The sequence below is a fragment of the Oreochromis aureus genome, linkage group 7 (genome assembly GCF_013358895.1).
Source record: "Oreochromis aureus strain Israel breed Guangdong linkage group 7, ZZ_aureus, whole genome shotgun sequence".
NCBI classification, from domain to species: domain Eukaryota; kingdom Metazoa; phylum Chordata; class Actinopteri; order Cichliformes; family Cichlidae; genus Oreochromis; species Oreochromis aureus.
In genome coordinates this window covers 33,200,190-33,218,826 of record NC_052948.1, presented here as the reverse complement: position 1 = coordinate 33,218,826, position 18,637 = coordinate 33,200,190, and the positions used below count along the sequence as shown (strand labels likewise).

Below are 18,637 nucleotides of genomic sequence, written 5' to 3'. Positions count from 1 at the left end.
ATGTACAACCTGAGATGTACTCAGCCTAATACATTTGACAACACAGGGTCTGGCGTTATCTGGCTGCAGGTGGTTATGTCATCCGTTGTAGGTCTTATCACGCGTTTCTACAGTTAAAAAAAAAAAGCTTAATTGTGCAGCTTGTTGACTTTCCTTCCACTATTTTACTGATGAATAGAAAACGGTGAGTGAAAACAAGCTCTCCTCACTTTAAGCACACAATAATCCCAATTGTTACAATGGTTTTAAGAACTGTGACCAATAATTTGTCCTAAACAATTGTCTAAATAAATAGAAGGCATAAAACACCTTGGAAAGGTGAATTTTTAAATTTTTTTTTAAAAATAAGATTAACTGGTTCTACCAAAGATCAAGGGCTGCGGTCACCTCATTCAATAACCTCTTTCCTGTCCTCAGGTAAGGAGCCCTGCCTGATCTTCACCAACCGCCGTGATATCCGTCGTCTGGGCCTGGAGAGGAAGGAGTACACTCAGATTGTGGAGCAGCAGAGAAACGCAGTGGCTCTGGATGCAGACTTTGACCAGCAGACCATTTTCTGGGCTGACCTGGGCCAGAAGGCGATCTACAGGTAGGTAGTAGGTGATTAGAGGGAATGACGCAGGCAAACGGGCAATAGAGTATTGTTGTAGGACTATGGGAGGCATTGACAGTGGAGCACAATGTAGTTGTAACTTCACAGGGTAAATGGATTTTATTTGTAAGGTAAACTTAAATTTTTTTCCTCTGGTCTGTTAAAGCAGTAAGTTTTCCCCTCGTAGCTGTGTTGCAATTCAGCTGCTTGATATTTTCATCAAAAAATGTGTAGAATGAAAGGTTCTATTTTACTGGGCTGCTTGCAATAGTTTTGAATTTTATGTGATATAGAGGGCTCAGACTGAAAGGATAATATACTGGGAGTCCTAGCAGCTTTTGAAAAACTGTATAAATGGATAATTTCTGTATCCGTCTGTGTCCGATGCTGAACTCTTCTCCACTCAGCACTCTTCTGGACAAGCGTGTGGACGTTGGCACCCATAAGAAAGTGATTGACAACGTGCAGACTCCAGTGGGAATCGCTGTGGACTGGATCTACAAGAACTTGTACTGGTCTGATCTCGGGACCAAAACCATCTCTGTGGCCAGTTTCAATGGTACCAAGCAGAAAGTTCTGTTCAACAGGGGCCTCAAAGAACCGGCCGATATTGCTGTGGATCCGCTGTCTGGGTGAGTGGACGGCTCATTTTGGTGTTGGATGAAACCCTTCTAATTTCCCGCTGATGGTCCGCTTTTACTCATGATTGTGTCGGTCCTGCAGGTTTCTGTACTGGTCTGACTGGGGAGAGCCAGCCAAGATAGAGAAATCTGGTATGAACGGAGTGGACAGACAGGTTCTGGTGGCGACAGACATCCAGTGGCCTAATGGAATCACACTGGGTAGGAACAAACCAACAAGTCACTGCACGTTTTTCTTTAAGTCTGGGGTGTCTACAGGTCATTTTAAAAATCTTAAATTCAGTCTGGATTGGTCTTAAATTTTAGTGATGTCACTGTGAGAATTTCAGCACAAGCGCTTAAAGCTGCCTGTGATTTTAATACTTTGACTATAAATCACTTGGTATTTGAATAGTTCACCCTTTAAAGAAACAAGTTGCAGAAAATTTTACTTTTTTTTAATCATGGTTTGTTTGTAAGCTAAACTCTGAGTAACCAATTGTGCAGTCTCTAAGATGAGTCTTTTTACCAGGTAACAACATAAGAGGGGGGCTGTAGTTAGTGAATTTTACATTAAATAAGCTGAAGTCATGATGTATTCAGTTTAACAGAGTTGGTGACACCATAGTAATACTAGTCAATAGGGTAGTCGTTTTTGTTTTGTTTTTGGTTTTTTTTTGGCTTTGTTGTGAAATGAAGTGATGGTTATGTCGCTGTAGCAGCTGTGGATGCTCGTAGGTTGTTAGTCTGGCTTTCTGGTGAAATACCGTTTAAAATATGTGCCTATACAAACCAGTCTGAGTCCAGCATGTTCATTTTATTCATTGTTTCCAAAAATTTCAGAACTCCTAGGTTAATGTGTTTTAAAAGGTTTTCATTCATCTGATTGTTTTGTTACATTGTTTGTTTCTAGTAAAATGGCGTAATCTCAGTATTTACTTACAATAACTACAAGGTGCTGGAAAGCTTGAAAATATCCTTACAGAAAATGCTTGAAGTGTTTTAAATTGACTTGGACAGTGACCTTTCACAGAAAGAAATGGGTAAACAAACTGCAGTGCGGCCTTCTTTTGTGACATTTGCACCATTAAGACTAAAAGTCAGTTGATTCATCCTGTTAAAGAATCATCAGTACAGCAATTTAATCCCCCCTTTCATCTCATTCCACTTGTTTTTGTCTGCTTTTCACTTTCATTGCCATTGTTCTCCCTTCTTTAGTCTTCCCATTTAATTTCTGCTTTTTTCTTTTCTTTTTTCCTTTTCACCCCAGATCTGATCAAAGGCAGGTTGTACTGGGTCGACTCAAAGCTGCACATGCTCTGTAGCGTCGACCTAAACGGGGACAACAGGAATAAAGTGCTCCAGTCTTCAGAGTACCTCGCTCACCCCTTTGCTCTCACCGTTTTCGAGGTACTGCATTTGTCTTTTCTCTAAGCCAGTCTGGGTCAGTTTGTTGACAGCTGGAAGATGAATGTGGGTTGTTTTTTTTGTTTTTTGTTTTTTTGCTTTCTCTGAACTGTCTGACCTGTATGTTGGCCATCAGAGCTCTTTACATCACATATCTGAGGATAATAAACATCACTTTTTAAAAATGTAGTTCTGATCCTGGAAATTGGTTTCATGACACAATCAGTTATTGCAAACTGCATTTAAGAAATCTGTCTGGGAGAACTTGCCACTGACCTCATCGCCTGTGTACACGAGTTTATTTGCATGTTTTAAATGTCTTTGGTGCCAGTTGCCTTGTCCTTGATGGCATTTAACCTACCAAAACAAACTGGTATCCTGGTCAGCTCTCTGTACAAGAAGTAAAATTACAAAAATCAAACAAATCTCCTGTGCTTAATGTTTTGTTTTTGTTGCAACTCTCTAACACAGGAAAGGAAAAGCTGCTCACAGCTTCAAACCATGTACAAGTATGATAAAGGATTTTGTGCAACAAAACCCAATCAACCCAGTCACCAAAATTCTGCTTTTTAAAATCTGTTCTTGCATATCTTATAGAACTACAGTGTGCAGGTACAGTGTTGACATGTTTTAGTATCCCCCAAAACACTTGAGAATGTTTGTTTAACAACATGCAAAACAACTAGAAGATATTACCTTTCAAATCGAGTGTTCTGTGTACATTTTTACCTTCCAGTTCTTGAATAAAGAATTTCCCAGGTGTGTGTGGGCTTTTCAGGTTTTCTGTATAAAAGTATAGATGTGAACCTAGCCCTACATGGGTTACTGATATTACAATTAGAGCTGGGTATCCTTCCTAAAAGTGCGAAACTCTAGCAAACATAAATGACCTAAGACACCATTCTGAGGGTCTCTCACCTGGTCCCCTGTTGCCAGCACATAATTGAGGTGTTGATTAGTTGTCCGCTGTGCAGCTTTCCAAGTGCACAAGTCCTCTGCTGTTGCCTGTGTGAGATTTGCTTTGAGGTCAAAAACACATGCTTGTCTAGGCTCCACATCAAAGTTCATTAATTGTAAGATTATGGTGTTTGCCATTATTGCATCACTATCCTAACAGAATTGGTTGTTTCCAAAGCTGGGTTCCTCGTTGCATTCAGACCACTTTTTCCACATCTAACCTTTGGAAGCACAGTCATTTACATGTAGCACTCTTGCTGTCTAATCGACCTACACCCACTCATGTAACATGCTCTCACTCAGACAGATGGCACATTTATTCACACGATGGCATGAGGTCTAAAACAATCATCAGATTTCTCCTAACAGCACAGTTTATAAAAATCCATCCATTTAATATCATCAGGAACATTTATGTTGAAGCTAAATTTTGCTGATATCTAGAGTCATAAAGCTTTTCAGGGCTTTAATCGCGTTCCGTCTTTATGAAAAGTCCTCGTCCTTAGTTTGCTTTTAATTAACACATGAAGAACGAGCTTAACGTAAGCATCAAAAGCCACATGGCAGCTTCATCAGAAAATTTAGATGCAACTTTGCAGCGTACAGTGCAGGAACACCACATGATCTGAGCAGATGTGACTTGTATTACTGTGGATCCATAAATTTCTTACAATTGATGAGGGGCTACTCAGTTTACAGATTATTGTAGAATTAACTTATTTTATATTGGTATAAAACAATATCACAACAAAAGGGCATGTAATTATTTCCAAGTTGTATAAATGTTGGTATGTTATGCCACTGAAATTGTTTCTGATAATTTGTAATGAGACAAAGCTGACGGCAAAGTCTGTGATGGCACTTAAGCACTTGTGTGATGACAGTGATTTATGGATGTTTTGTATTGGCTGTGATGTTTATGAGTAGACTTCTTCAGCGTTTTTTTTTTTTTTTTTTTTGTTTTTTTTTTTTCTGCCCTTTGTCCAGGATCGAGTCTTCTGGACTGATGGGGAAAAGGAAGCAATCTACGGTGCAAACAAGTTCACCGGCTCTGACGTGGTTACGCTGGCCAGCAACCTGAACGACCCCCAGGACATCATAGTGTACCATGAGCTCATTCAGCTGTCAGGTAAGAAAAGAGGGAGCTGAAACTAGCAGAGCGAGGCTGGAGGAACTGACGGATATTAATACTTAAGCTTGGAAATCTTTACTCCTGCAGGCTCGGTGACATCACAGGAACCCCAGTATCAGAGCTGATGTCACTTCTGAGTTAATGAAGGCTAATGAGGGGAAAGTAATCAGAAATTACTGTAATTACACATTATCAAGGTACAAGGAGTGCTAGTGATAATTATAATTTTAAGCTGTAATCATGTCGCCATAATTGACACGAGTTTTAATAGCTAATGATGCAACTAAGTTGAGAATCATGTAAAGGGTTGAACAGAGGCGGCTAGTATGTCAAGCCCCAATCTTTTAAATTATCCTCATGTTTGAAGCTTTAAAGTCACATGTTGTGCTCTGATTGGCTTATGTTTCCCTTTAAGAGGATTGACTGGATTATAAAGTTCTCTTAAGAAATGGAAAGATCCATGACAAGTGAGCTCTATCAATGGGCTATCCCTGTATCAAAGATCACTGGTGGGCCCAACACAGTAATGCTAAATGGGCCTAATAAAGTGGCCAGTGATTGTATAGAAACTCTCAGCAGTATTTGTTCCCATGATGTACAGTATACTTAAGTATGCAATACATACCACCACTTTACAGCTTCTAAGTGTACAGTATTAGATTTTTGATATTTTGTGGTTATCCTGTAATATTTAAACTTTATTGCACTTAGTCTATCAAAATGTGCTCTCTTGGTTTATAACGATCATGTGTTTTCATCCATAGGATGAAAATGTTGACGATCACACTATGGATGAGATTTAAACCCTAGTTTTGTTCAGTCAACCTGTGGATATACTTCACAGTAGAAGAGGGCGTTAAAGCTCCTTTCACTGTGGATTTAATGTACCCATGTGACACTTGTTAACTGAAATGGTTTGATTAGCTTTAATTTGCCCCTCAGATCAGTCTGATCAGAGCTGCTGACTCTTGTGTGCAGGTACTAACTGGTGCTTGGAGAAAGGTGAAAATGGAGGCTGCAGCTACATGTGCCTGCCTGCACCACAGATCAACAAACACTCCCCCAAATATACCTGCGTGTGTCCCGAGGGGCAGGAGCTGACTGCTGACGGCTTGCGCTGCAGACCTGGTGAGTCACGGCACCCTTGAGTTCTTGATTTGTTTTGGCACTTCATCTGTGTTTACACCTGAACCCTGGAGCAAATCTCACCAGAGCTGCAAACTTGAATGCTACGACATACATTTTGACATGTTTATATAATTGAAACAAATACTGTACTAATGATTCATTTGTGAGCATTTGAAGTACGAGCAGTATTCAGATATATCTGAAGTGTGCCAGCGGGAGTTGTTTATAAAGTCTAATGGTACAAGTCATGATCTGCGTACAAGCTTGTACTGTAAAACGGTCACAGCGCTTGTAAAGATGCCATATGGTTTGGTTTTGGTGACATGAACTACATCCACCTCTTTAATGATCTCTCATGTTTGGACAAGCATTTTCACACATACTGTGATTATTAACATCTATCCCATGCAAAGGCGATGTTCTGTTCTCTGCGTTTTTCTCGTGTTAGCAACTGTCATTAACTTGTATACACAACAGAATTTAGTTGCAGTCACCATTTTTAAACAGGGAGTCAAGACTCTGGAGACGGTACCCCAGGCCTGACAAAAACCAGACAGGGTGGATCTTTGCTAGTGAAAACAATGCTGCTGGCGTTGCACAAACATTAGCTACACACTCGGTGAGCTAACGACATTGACTTGTCATGAATGTTAAACACAACACTGCATGCTTATGACTGATGGCTTGAGATGATACATGCAGTATTTGGGCAGTGTCCAGCCTCTAGATTGAAATGTTTTAAGTGTTTTCCTACTTTTAGTCTGGTCAGATGGTCTTGTTCAATAAAAGCTGCACGGCCAACCACATGACATACTGTGTGGATTAGTGGAACAGCAGAGCTATTTGTGGTTCTCACATTACTGCTTCTTCACAAGAACACTTCTTTGTTTTTCTTTTTCTTTGTTTTTTTTTCCCCCACTTGCAGCATGAAGTAAAAAGTAATGTAGGGTTGTCAAGAACATAAGTGAATGCTTGCTTGCCTACTTCCTGAACTTGTAGCTCTTATGTAAAAGCATCTTAAAAATAAATGGTAACCACTCCCAGTGCTTTGGTCCTGTGGGCTGCCAGGCTTGAAATATGCTGATGGAAACCCTGGACTGTGTGATCTTAAAAAATGCAAATGCGGTGTAAACCTAAACAAAATGAAATATTGTATTAGTTGCAACATGGAAAGAGAACATGGAGGAAAATAAATCTTCAGATTTACATGAAGAGAAACTAAGTTATTCAGCAGCAGGAACATCCCATCAGAGGTAGAGTGGTTTCCTGATGAATTGTGAGAAAATTGTGCACACTCCTGTCAGTTCTCATTTCAATCACTATTGTGAATCTCCAGCAAAGTGGGTTTAGAAGCTCTGCTGTTTTTGTAGTTTTGGAGAGTTGAAGCCCTAAAACACAATAAAATTAGTAAGACATTAATACTGCATAAAAGTATTAGGAAAAATGGAAAGCAGGAAGGTGCCAAACCTCAGTGGTTCTCAGAATGGGTACACCTGCTCATTGTGTTCACACCCACCTGTGATTTAAAGCCAATTGTTTCCCTTTCTTTCTGCTTCATACTCCCTGCTGCTCATTTCAAATGTGACTCTATTAAAGAAAAGGTAAAATGGAGCTTAGGTTTCACAGGTTAGCCACCAAAACACAAAATCGGCTGAAAGACGGAATAAATTCAGTCTAATTCTACGGGTTTTCCAAGCATGTTTCCATGGTGTGTGCTCCCGCTGTGTCTTGGTTTCTATCTGTATCCATGCCAGCCAAAAACCCAGCTGTCTGTTTGTATTAGTAGTCTGACAGCTGAACAGTAGCTGAGTCACTCGGTGTTGTGATCCAGTTTTTCAGCGCCTCTTTTTGGCAAGTCTCAACATCATCCTCCTTCACATCTCAGCTGCAGCTTCGTCTCCTCCTGTGTTGGGAAGTATTTCATCCTGACAGCTGAATTGTGTCGGATCCTGACGTTGATCCTTCTTCCACTCAATTGTTGCGTTTTGCTGCTGAAAGTAACCCCCGGCTCTTTTTTCCTGGGGGGTTAAGTCCCACCCTGTGCAGTCTTCATTTCTCTGCACTGAGTGGAGTGTGACTGTGGCAGCTGAATGGGCACAACACCAACCATGAGACTGTTAAATGTTTTCATTTCATTTTTAAATGAAAACGTTTAACAAACGAGAGCAAGTCTGTGGCCGGCCTCGGCTGCTGTGGGAAGATCTGCCACAAGATTTTGGAAACCGATTGCAGGGATTTGGTTTGTTCCGAGTCGGCGCTTCAGTTTACCCCTCCAGAGCTCTGACCTCAACCCTTTGGCACAATGATTTATTTGACACTATTGCAGTCTTTGTTCTTTATTGACAAATATATTGACTCCTTATTTATTTCTGTTATCATAAAAAGGCATAACCGGTTTTTACAAATGCAGTGCAGCTGTTTTATCTCTGATTCTGAATGCAGAATCTGAAAATGGCCTTTGTATGAAAAGGCCTTGCATGTGATTCAGTTGTCACACAAACGTGCCAGCCTTGATGGATGAATGAAGCTTTTCTTAATTCAGCATCCTGAGTTAAGGCTCCGTGCATACCAGTCATACCACAGCCCACATCACACCGGGCCTGGCTCGTAACACCAGCAGCATTATGTGAAATGGGGTCAAAAGGGCCAAATACAAACTCCTACCATAGTTTAATTATAATTCAAGACATTTACCACTGCTGAGCCTAATGGGTCCAAGTTATGAAAATGGCCCCAGGCCAAAATTTTGTTTTTGTTTCTGATGAAGAATAAAACTCAAACCTTAATTTCATGAGAGATGAAGTGACAAGACTAATTTCCATCTACAATCCCTGAGCAGGGACAAATATTATTAAATAACTTAGAAAATGCAACTACATACCCAAAACAAAAGCTGGAACCAAAGAAACATAATAAATTATGAAGAAGCTCTAAAAAAAAAACTACAAGTACACAAACTGTACTGTGTGTTACCCCTCCATTCAGTATTAACCAGACTAGCATAGTTGAACTATGCTTACAGATTTTTTTTATTATTATTTTTTTTATTTATTTTGTTGGCACTGGGATCAAATATTCTCCAGTTCAGTTGTTTAACTGCTGGTTCCCCTTTTGTAGACATCTAGTTAAACCACATGAGACACTGACACATCCTTTGCTTGAACTTCTGTAGACTTTAGTAAATATTGACAGTAACTATTGCAGAACTGGAGTTTAGTTTGACATTGAGAAGATGGGTTAGTTTTGTAGCAGAAGCATTACATGTGGCAGTGCAATAAACATCTCCTACTTTCTCATTTTTATTGGTCCTTTGAATTGCATACTTGTGCAACACAGTTTTACTTACTAGTAATTAAAGCATTGCTTTCAGGGAAAATGTTCAATCTTTTTCGTCTGATCACTTCACTGAAGTGTGCTTTGTGCTCTGGATGAGACTGTTGGCTGTTTTTTTTTGTATTGTCGGCTTTATTTTGAGACGGCTGCAGAGAAACCTTACACTGTGGTACACTGATAAAATGAAGGCAAACACTCCTGTTCCTTTCTTTTACTGAGGCTCGTGCTTTAAGATGCACAGCATGGTGCTGAGATGGATCTAACAAGCCTGTATATGGAACCTACATGTAATATATTTGCAGGCAGCTACCATTTAATGATTATATGGGACCCTAATCACTTCACAGCGTTCTTCAGTAACTCTTTGACTTTAGTTATGGACCTGCATATATTCTTCCATATTCTGAGATATTATAGCGAAAGCAGGTTCAAGCACGGATCCTTAGAACTCAACACTCCCACTGTTTGGTACCTTTCCAGATGGTTCTAGTGGCACTACTGTAGTTTAACCTTGTCTCTGTACTTTAACCTTGTCTCTGTACTTTAACCTTGTCTCTGTACTTTGACAATAGAGCTGAGATGGCTTTAATGTGACTGCAGATTTTTGCAAAAAACTGAAAACTTCACTTGAAACATCACACAGACTACATCTGCTTGCATCGGCACTCAAATTTCCATCAACTTTGTAAGATTTATTTTAACTTTGAAAGCAAGGAGTTTGGACACCAGAAATGGCCAAGTACCAGTGTGCTTGTTACTCTTAGATGTGAGAATTGTAAGAATTGAACTAGTGCACTAAAAATCAAACTGCAGCCCTTCTCTCCTTCTGCCTCCTTTTTATTTGCCTGGGAAAGGTTGCCTAGAAACACTGTCCCCTTCCCTTAGTTGTTTCTGTCTTGAGCAGTCCAGCTCCTTTCTTTGCTCCCACAGATTATCCTTTTCATAGTGAAGCACTGTCAGATAGGAACCTGACAGCCGAATTCAGCACACCAACTCTCCTAATTGGACTCAAGCTGTAGACCGAGACACTGGTGTACACAAAGTACTGGAATATCTCCGTGACAACTCTCTGCACTCCTGTCCTCCAGTGTGAAAGTCTCTCTAGTTAGCCTGTTCGGCTTTCTTTAAGGCTCTTCTCCACTTCCCTCCTTATTTTTGAGTTCTGGGAGTTTTGACAGTTTTTACAGCTTTTCTTTCTTAGTGTTTGATATCTGGTGGTTCTACAAGTTTCATTTTCCTCAGATCTATTTTTTTTTTTTTTTTTTTTTTTTTTAAATATATATTGGTGAATTTTTATCAGTCCCTTGGCCTCATGCACAGCAGGTCAGGTCTGTAATGGTCTAAAGGTTAAAGGCGGGAGCTTGTGAAAGGGAAACTCGCTGGTTCAGTCAAATAAAACTGTTCAACAGTTTCCAGCTGATTTTAAATATGCTTGAGTGGGCACTCACTGAGCTCAGCATAATCCCAGCTCCCTGCAGCAGGTTCCAGACTTTTCAAACTTGATCCATTCAGCTGCCTCTCCAGAGAGGCTCAGGCCTCCTCCAGCTGTACAGTCTTGGAGTGTAGCTGGTGATTTAAAGATGTGCTGCAAGCTGGAGGGCCACTATAACCTGAGCTTGCAGCAGACGGAGAATTGGCTCATGTGTCAGTGGTGGCCCTTTAGGAACACTTTATGAAGCTCCCAGTGCAAAAGGAGGAAGCATCCACAACAGGTCCTTTCTCTTGAGATTCTGTTCAGTTTCTCTTCTGTAACTTATAAGATGAATTCTAGATGGTCAGCTAGAATGAAAAGAGAAAAGTGCAGGTAAATTTGTTAACTTAAATTCAACTTGGATCCTTTTTGTTTTGCTCATTTGATTTAAAAATTGAAGTGTGGGGCATGAGCTCTAATTCAGCTTTTGGTGGGTCATTCAGAAAAAGCTTGAACCACAGCTGTATAGTGTCAGGGTGGTAGAACATGGATTTATCACTGCTGTAGTTAGAAAGTTTTAGTCCAGCATCCGACATTGCTGAGCATGCAGATTGAGGCTGCTGGGGTCGAAGAGGGGCATGTAACGGTGTCTTCTGCATGATGATGGTGGTGGGTAATACTGTAGTTATGAAGATTCCCAGTTGGCATTTGGGTCATTAAAGCTTTGATGCCATGAACTGTGCACCAGTAAATTCCTGGTGCTCTGCAGCAGACTTTACAGCCTGCGTTCTTTGCAGATATACAAGACCTTCGTGTAGTGAGAATCCCTGCAGCCAGAGTCACCATCTCATAGACTGTTAGGGAACCTCGAGCTGTCTCCAGACTCTTTACAGCCACTCTAATAACTGAATGTACCACCCTGACTGGCAGGATGTGAGTGCATACTTGTCTTTATCTCCTTGGCATCTATGTGCTTGCAGCTATGAGCATGTGATTCTGTACAGACCTGTTTGTATAGAGTTTTTGTTAATGTCTTTATATGAAACTGTATTTTCACACCTGTCTGTCCTGTTAATAAAGAGTGAGAATAGTTTGGGAGGAGTTAAAATGGGATGCCTGTCACTCGCTGAAAGCGCCTCCTCCTCCCTTGTATTCAAAGGCTTCGTTGTCAAAGGCCTCGTTGCTCTTTACTAAACCAGCAGATAACACATTTATCCCATTTTACAGCCGTCGCAGCTGGACCGAATGGGGAACTGTAGAGCATTGTGCGGCTGCAGTTTGGACCGGCCCTAATCTTGTTAGTGAGAGGAAAGTAATAAGCATTGCTCTTCACTTCAGGGTTTGGTCCTCAAACTACTACCGAGGGATTCGTATAAGTCTTTAGAGGCAACTGGGGAGTCTTTTTGCTTCAGACTGCACCATCTCAGGCTGAAATACAGCGCGTTTCATGGATTTTCCAGCTCTGCTGAGACTTGGTTCCACTGTTTATCATTTGGTATCATTCATCACAGGTCCATCTTTCTATAAAGCTGCCAATATTGTATCTAAAATTTCTGAATTATCTGAATGAAACATTGTCTAATTAAATATGCTTTTTTTTTTTTCTTGCCGTTCATACACAAACCTATAAAACTGACAGGCTGTTGATGTTAGGCAAAATACATACTAAGACCACCAGTGTTTTACAGACTCTCCTAAACTTCCTTGCCATTCATCAGATATGTTTTCATTGCATTTGGAATTTACTGATTATTGGATTAGTCAAATGTATGTAAAGTCTTCTGCAGATTTGAAGGCTGAGTGCTTGTTCCTGGCTTTTCCCGTGTGCCCAAAAAGTAAAGTTGAACCAAAGCCTCAAAGATGATCCTTAGTTTGCAGGTGCTTTTGTTTGTGTTTTTTCTTTTTGTGTGTGTGGACATATTGACATGTTGGAGTATAAAACCTTTCTAGGGTCTGGAGATGGAGTTTTGGAAAGGAGATATTTGGTGTTGGAAGGAAAGAGGTGAGCTTATCAGACATATGTGGCATGTTGCTCATCTCTACTTAAGGCTATGCTCGGGGTTATGTTAGCTGAAGCTTGTATAACCTACCTGAGACTTTGATCAACCCGTCAATGGTCAGGGTTACGTATGTAGCAGGTTGTTCCATGACGAAAATGGAAATCTGCAATCTGAGTTTTTCTGAAATGACTGCATTTGAGCCTAATGATGTAAAACCAGAGCTGTGTACATTTTGCCTCCCAATTATACATTTGCTTTTGTTTCCCATTGACTGTTTATAGCCATCCAGCTAGCCCCACCTTCCTCATGACATATGACAAGTGTCATAGAAAAACTGGTCTGTTATGGAAAAGGGAAGTTTCAACCTGACAGTTGCATCATAATGGACAAAAATATTGTGCAGTCTGAGTCAATATAATTGCAAACAAAAGGATTAATGGCCTCACAAGGTTACGGGGGTTCAATTCCAATTTTAATCTTTGCCAGTTTTCTAAATGACAGTGACTGATCTGAAAGTGTTTTTCTGTGGTAGATAAAGCTTTTGGAAACTGCTTTAGTTTGGTCTTGACTGTTAATATTGCTTTTTCAGTCTGACTTGTTCATTCAAGCCCTGAGACATCCTAACACTGCTGCCTCTGCTAATCAAGAGCATATTGATCCAGCCATAAAGGTTTTATTGTTGCTGTAGCTGTCCTTCCTGGTTGTACAGATGCTGGTAGAGACGTCCTGATTGATGCATTTTTATAGTGCGCTGCAGCTTTGAATCTGCTAAATTGCCTTTGAGAGTCGTGCTCTCACTTGTCCAGCGTTCGTCATATCAAAGCAGGAGAACCACGAGTAATCTTAATTCAAGATGTGACATTGCTGTCGTTGTGATGGTTCTCTACTTAGCTTAACTTTCCTCTCGCTGAACAAAAGTGGATCAGTGCTTCAGAGCATTTATTTACTAGCTTAGTCTCCTGAGATCTGGTCTATATTCAAAGAAGGCCTGCTTGCATGTGTGCTGTTTGGTTTTTAAAAAATAGGACACCCTCTGTGAAGTTTGTGTGCGTGCGCTGTCGTCAAAACCATGATTCTTGGCTCTCTCTGTACAGACCCTACTTTCAAAGGTCCTTCAAAGGATGCTGGGAAAGCTCTAATACAGCCACCCCCAGGTAAAACCGTCAGCTGACGCCTGCACTGCGTTTGTCTCTGGCTCGCTGGTGGCTCGCTTTAAAGCATGTTGGGCTTCATTCAAAAGTGAATTAAAAAAAAACAAACAAACAGGCTTTTCTCCTCCCTCACCATGGATCAAGGAGGCATTTTCATTTGAATTGTTAACTGGGGAACATCTGTCTTAAATGTTTTTGGGTACATCCCATCCTTCCCCAACCTACTCATTTAATCAGCTTTTTGTTTGATTAAAGCCAAAATTAAAGGTTTCTTGTGTCCATGGTGCTGTGGAGATTTTTAACCGCTTGGGGCTTGCTTTTCACATCTGTAATGCTAGCTTCTGCTTGTGCTTTGGTCTTTATCTGTGCTAATGATGCGCAATAGGTGTTTGGTTTGTTTCTTTGTTTTATAAATGCACAGTGGGCTGATTTCAGGTAGTTGTAAGAAATAGTCAAGAGGGTGTCACATGTTTAACATTTGTTGGAAATAAAGCGGGCACTGCGCTGCACTCTTATGTTGGATGTGTGAATTGTCGGCCATGTGTCAAACATCAGACTCACAAGGTCTAAAATGTGATTACTGCATAAACAACTCCAGCAACTTCAGGAACTTTGTTCTAATCCTCTGTAAAATGCTAAAAATGCATACAGCAGCCCTAATCAGTAACACAAGGACTGCTGATGAGATCCTCCCAGTTTCTAAATTGGAGCTTGTTCTCATGAATCTCATATAGGCAATTTGACCATGGAGGGTTTTTATGCTGTACTTGGAGGTAAAAGCTGTTGTTTGCCTCTGTTTCAGCTGATTAAACCACAGTTCAATACACTATTAAGAGCACAGCACATGAGCAACACCTAGTGGCAGGAACAAGGAGGCTTCATCACTAAAATCACTTTCCCATTTAAAGTTTGGCATAATCTGGTAATTAAGACGTGACTGTTATATTACTGCAACACAAAGGGATTGTAGCACAAATCCTTCAGGCATCAAGAAATGAAGTTGTGCAAGAGGAGCAGGAATCAGCAATTCTCAGACTGCCCCCCCACCCCCAACGCTTCTTTTCAAACTGTGATCTCAGCTTTCTTGGAAGAGCATAAAATTTGTGCTTACACGAAGAGTCAAAGAAGTCTTGCAGTCCTGAACATTTTGATTAATGTCCTGTTTTTAGGTGAGGTGTTGCAGGATGTCAAAAAATCAAAGAAAAATGGACTACCAGCAAACGACAGAACAATGAATTAATCCTCCTACCAAATCATGGCCCAGTATCCAAAGCCTGCTATATCCTCTTCTGTCACTGAGCTCCATTGTTGCTGCAAAACACTGTTGCATTGTTCTGATATCCTTCATTACCATAAAGACACAAGCTCTAGTTTAGTTTGACGCGGCTCCAAACACACTTTCTTCTGCTGGAAATGCTTTATTTATTTAAACTGCAATAAGCAGTTAAAGAGCTTCCAGTTTACTCCCGACTTCTTTTTTTGACATGTCATAGAAACTAAACTTTAAAAACCACGTATGCTGGTGAATTGTAGAACTTTACCTGTTTGGTTTTTTTGTTTGGGTTTTTTTGTTTTTCTGCTTTTGTTTTTTTAAATATAGAATAATGGCTTAAATTCAGCGTGTCCCACATGGAACAAGAGAAGTCTGAGCTTATACCTTTGTCCACAAAAGCTAAACAAAATGCCCTACAGTCTCTTTATCCAAGTGAATCTGGATCTCAGACTGAAATCTTCTTGAACAGACTATTTCTCGTATATGAGTCTGATGTGTGTTTTGCTTTGATTTGATCAACAAGGTATTTATTGCAGCATAATGATTGGAGCTGATATTTGGTAAACAAAGTGAAGCTAAGGATGTTGGTTCTAGCTTTAATAAATCAAACCAAAGATTTGGACAGATTGAACTTTGATGACCTCTACTGATTTTGTCACATATGCGATCAGCGCTCCAAACTGATGGTTTACGCTGATTTGAAGGGTGAGGTATGAATGCGTTGAAAGGATGAGGCCAGGAGTAGTTTCAATATTTTACTCTGAACCAAAATGTTGACACGTTGCAAGAATTTAATGGTTTCACAGTTGACAGCAAAGCGGGCCAGCTGGTAGTACGAGCAAATCAAACCTTCTCTTCTCCTGAGGCCCGTTACTGCATTCAGCCGAGCTTCTTTTCCGCCCTCACTTGACACTGATACAAGAACTTACTGGGGAAATGCTCTTCAGATGCTGTTTTCTTTAAAAGGTTAAAAACCAGTTGCCAAAATTAGTTTCACTAATGATTTTGGATTTTCACTTTATTCTGCTTCTTGATTGGAAACCTAACTGGTAGTCAAAGTGACTAAGGAAATGTTTTTAAACGTGTTGGCTGTTGACATGTGCCTTGTTTTCTTTCAGAAGCCAATGTGAGCACGTCAATTCAAGTGAATTCAACAGCCAGAGGTTCTGCTGCTGCCTGGGCCATACTACCCGTCTGTGAGTAGATGCCACACACACTTGTGCAAACTAATTAAAATCCTCATTTCAGATCCTTGGCACTTTTTTTGGTGGGGTGATTTGACTCCTGACTGTTTGTCTCCACTCAGTGCTACTGGCGATGGCGGCAGCAGGCGGCTACCTGATGTGGAGGAACTGGCAGCTGAAGAACCAGAAGAGCATGAACTTTGACAACCCAGTCTACCTGAAGACCACAGAAGAAGACCTCAACATTGACATCACGAGGCACGGCGCCAATGTAGGACACACGTACCCCGCGGTGAGTGAAGAATCCAAGAACAACGTTAACTCAGGGTAGTGATTAACAGTGTGTTCCAGATGAAAATTCAGACTGGGAATTTGGAAATTCCAGCTTCAGACATTTTGTTGGTGAAGCTCTGTAAAGGTCTCAGACGCAGCTGCAGGAACAGTTGAAACGGCTTCCTTTTTATGTAAGGGAGCTTTGATTCACATGTTGGTATGCAAGGCATCGAAATAAACAATTCTAAGCAAATAAAACCAAACCAGGAATAACTCGGTGCACCTGTCACCTTAGGTTGTGAGCAATCGCTTACAAAATGTTAGCTCAATTTACTCATAAATTATTGGAGCTGTAAATAAACATGGCCTCAAATCACCAGAGTAACTAAAACGCACAGCTGCTTATTTATGCAAACAATACCATCGCTCTGTACATGCAATCAGTCAGTTGGCAACCAGGCGTGGGCAGTGGTAAAGGGCTCGAGTCCTTGTGAAGTTGTCCTTAACAATGCCTGTCTGTTTTTTACCCCCTCATACACCTGGCCAGCGTTTTGTGTAATCCTCCCAACAAATGAACTGAACCAATCACGTAACCTCCTCAGCGAAGGTGAAAATAACCACGAGCTGCAGTTTCTGAGCAGCTTAAATTATTCCAGCCAGGCTTCGGAAGATGGAGCCTGCATGTTAATGACCTCCACTCTCACCATGACCTTGTGGCCCGTAGTAATCCTTAATGTTCATTGTTGGCTGTCTGCAAAGCGCATCACTCCGTATACAGATTAAACAGATTAACCTAAGCCCGACCGGGGCCACAAGATGGACACGAGCCTCTGCTGTCGCCCTCACAGCTGCAGCAGATGTTTCAAAAGGCAACATGAGTTCAATACCTGCAGCACACACCTTCCCTTTAAACCAGCACACTGTCTTACTTCATGAATGCAGCAGACGGTGCAGCTTTGAATGAATGAGCCTTTAAAGTGCTGTTGTTGTGAGCCTTTCTAAACCGGTCTTCCTCTCTCCTCCCCCTCCCTTCATCTTCCTCCAGATTTCGATAGTGAGCACAGAGGATGATTTATCCTGATCATGTTGGGTCTTTTTTATTTTTCACGGTCACACCGCGCCGCCTCGTTCCAGTGCCGACGCTTGACCGTAGCAGCAGCAGCAGACCTTATAGTACGACCACATGCCTTCTGAAGTACATTAAACCACTGTGTGTGGTGAAGAGGAAATGTTATTTATTATGTAAATATTGCAATGAATTCTGTCCCGACTGGTTTCACTCAACATCCAAAGTTGTAAGGATTTTTTTTTTTCTCATTATTTTTGGGCCGCAGACATTTTCCAGTCATTTCTTTGCCCCGCCCTCTTTAAGGAGCTTGCCGTCTTCGTGTCGCAACAGTTGAGAGAGATGAATTGTCAGTTTGATCTCCTCCTCGTGGGGTTTTGTGGATGCAAGATTTATTTCGGTAAACTGTCTTAAAACCAGAACTTGAAACAGGATCTGGGATCCCAGAACCCGACACGGCAAATGTTTGAAGCCTGCACGAAACACAAGGGGTCAAGGGTCCTTTAGAAGTAAGGCTTTAATGGGGAGAGGATGCGGTCCAGACTTTATTTGTGGCTTCCTCAGATGTGAATATTTATGTACGATCATGTTTGGGCAGTAATATTTAAAATCTAAGTTTTCTTTCATTAATTTAAGTGTTTTCTTGCCATCACCACCTCTTAGAATGCGTTCTTACAGGCATTTTCTTCTTCTTCTTATCATTATTATTATCATTATTATTATTATTATTATGATTATGATGCTGCTTACCATGGTTACAGCTTTTGTAAACACTGTACATATTTGCCCATCCTTTGGACATGATCGTCAATCAGGACTCTTCAATGCACTTTGATCAAATGCTCCTTGTGTAAATAAGATTGTATACATTTGACTTGATCAGTTTTTTGCTATGGTTGGGCATCATACCAGCGGCTCAGATGTATTTAAGAAGGAAAAAAACAAAACACAATGAATTTGGTAAAACTATTTTGTATGTTTGTGCTGTTGCTGTGAACTTTTTCTAGCCTTGTACAAAGAAGGGGGGACACGAATAAAACGGGAAGACTGTATCTGTGAAGAAACTGATCTGCGAATCACTTCGGAATTAAAATTTAATCCACAACTTTG

At 40.8% G+C, this 18,637-nt stretch overlaps 1 protein-coding gene across 2 annotated transcripts in view; it reads left to right on the top strand.

The window, feature by feature from the left end:
* Positions 1–18,637, top strand: part of vldlr (very low density lipoprotein receptor) — a 63,358-nt gene extending 44,721 nt beyond the window's left edge. The window contains exons 11-20 of one of the 2 annotated variants that reach the window (XM_031745672.2): positions 418–589; positions 1,000–1,224; positions 1,316–1,434; positions 2,483–2,622; positions 4,564–4,705; positions 5,687–5,836; positions 13,675–13,734; positions 16,123–16,200; positions 16,311–16,480; positions 17,507–18,637. In XM_031745672.2, the coding sequence (XP_031601532.1) occupies positions 418–589; positions 1,000–1,224; positions 1,316–1,434; positions 2,483–2,622; positions 4,564–4,705; positions 5,687–5,836; positions 13,675–13,734; positions 16,123–16,200; positions 16,311–16,480; positions 17,507–17,542 (1,292 nt within the window). In that variant the 3' untranslated portion in view covers positions 17,543–18,637. The remainder of the gene's footprint in view (positions 1–417; positions 590–999; positions 1,225–1,315; positions 1,435–2,482; positions 2,623–4,563; positions 4,706–5,686; positions 5,837–13,674; positions 13,735–16,122; positions 16,201–16,310; positions 16,481–17,506) is intronic. The other variant, XM_031745673.2, reaches the window with a different exon arrangement.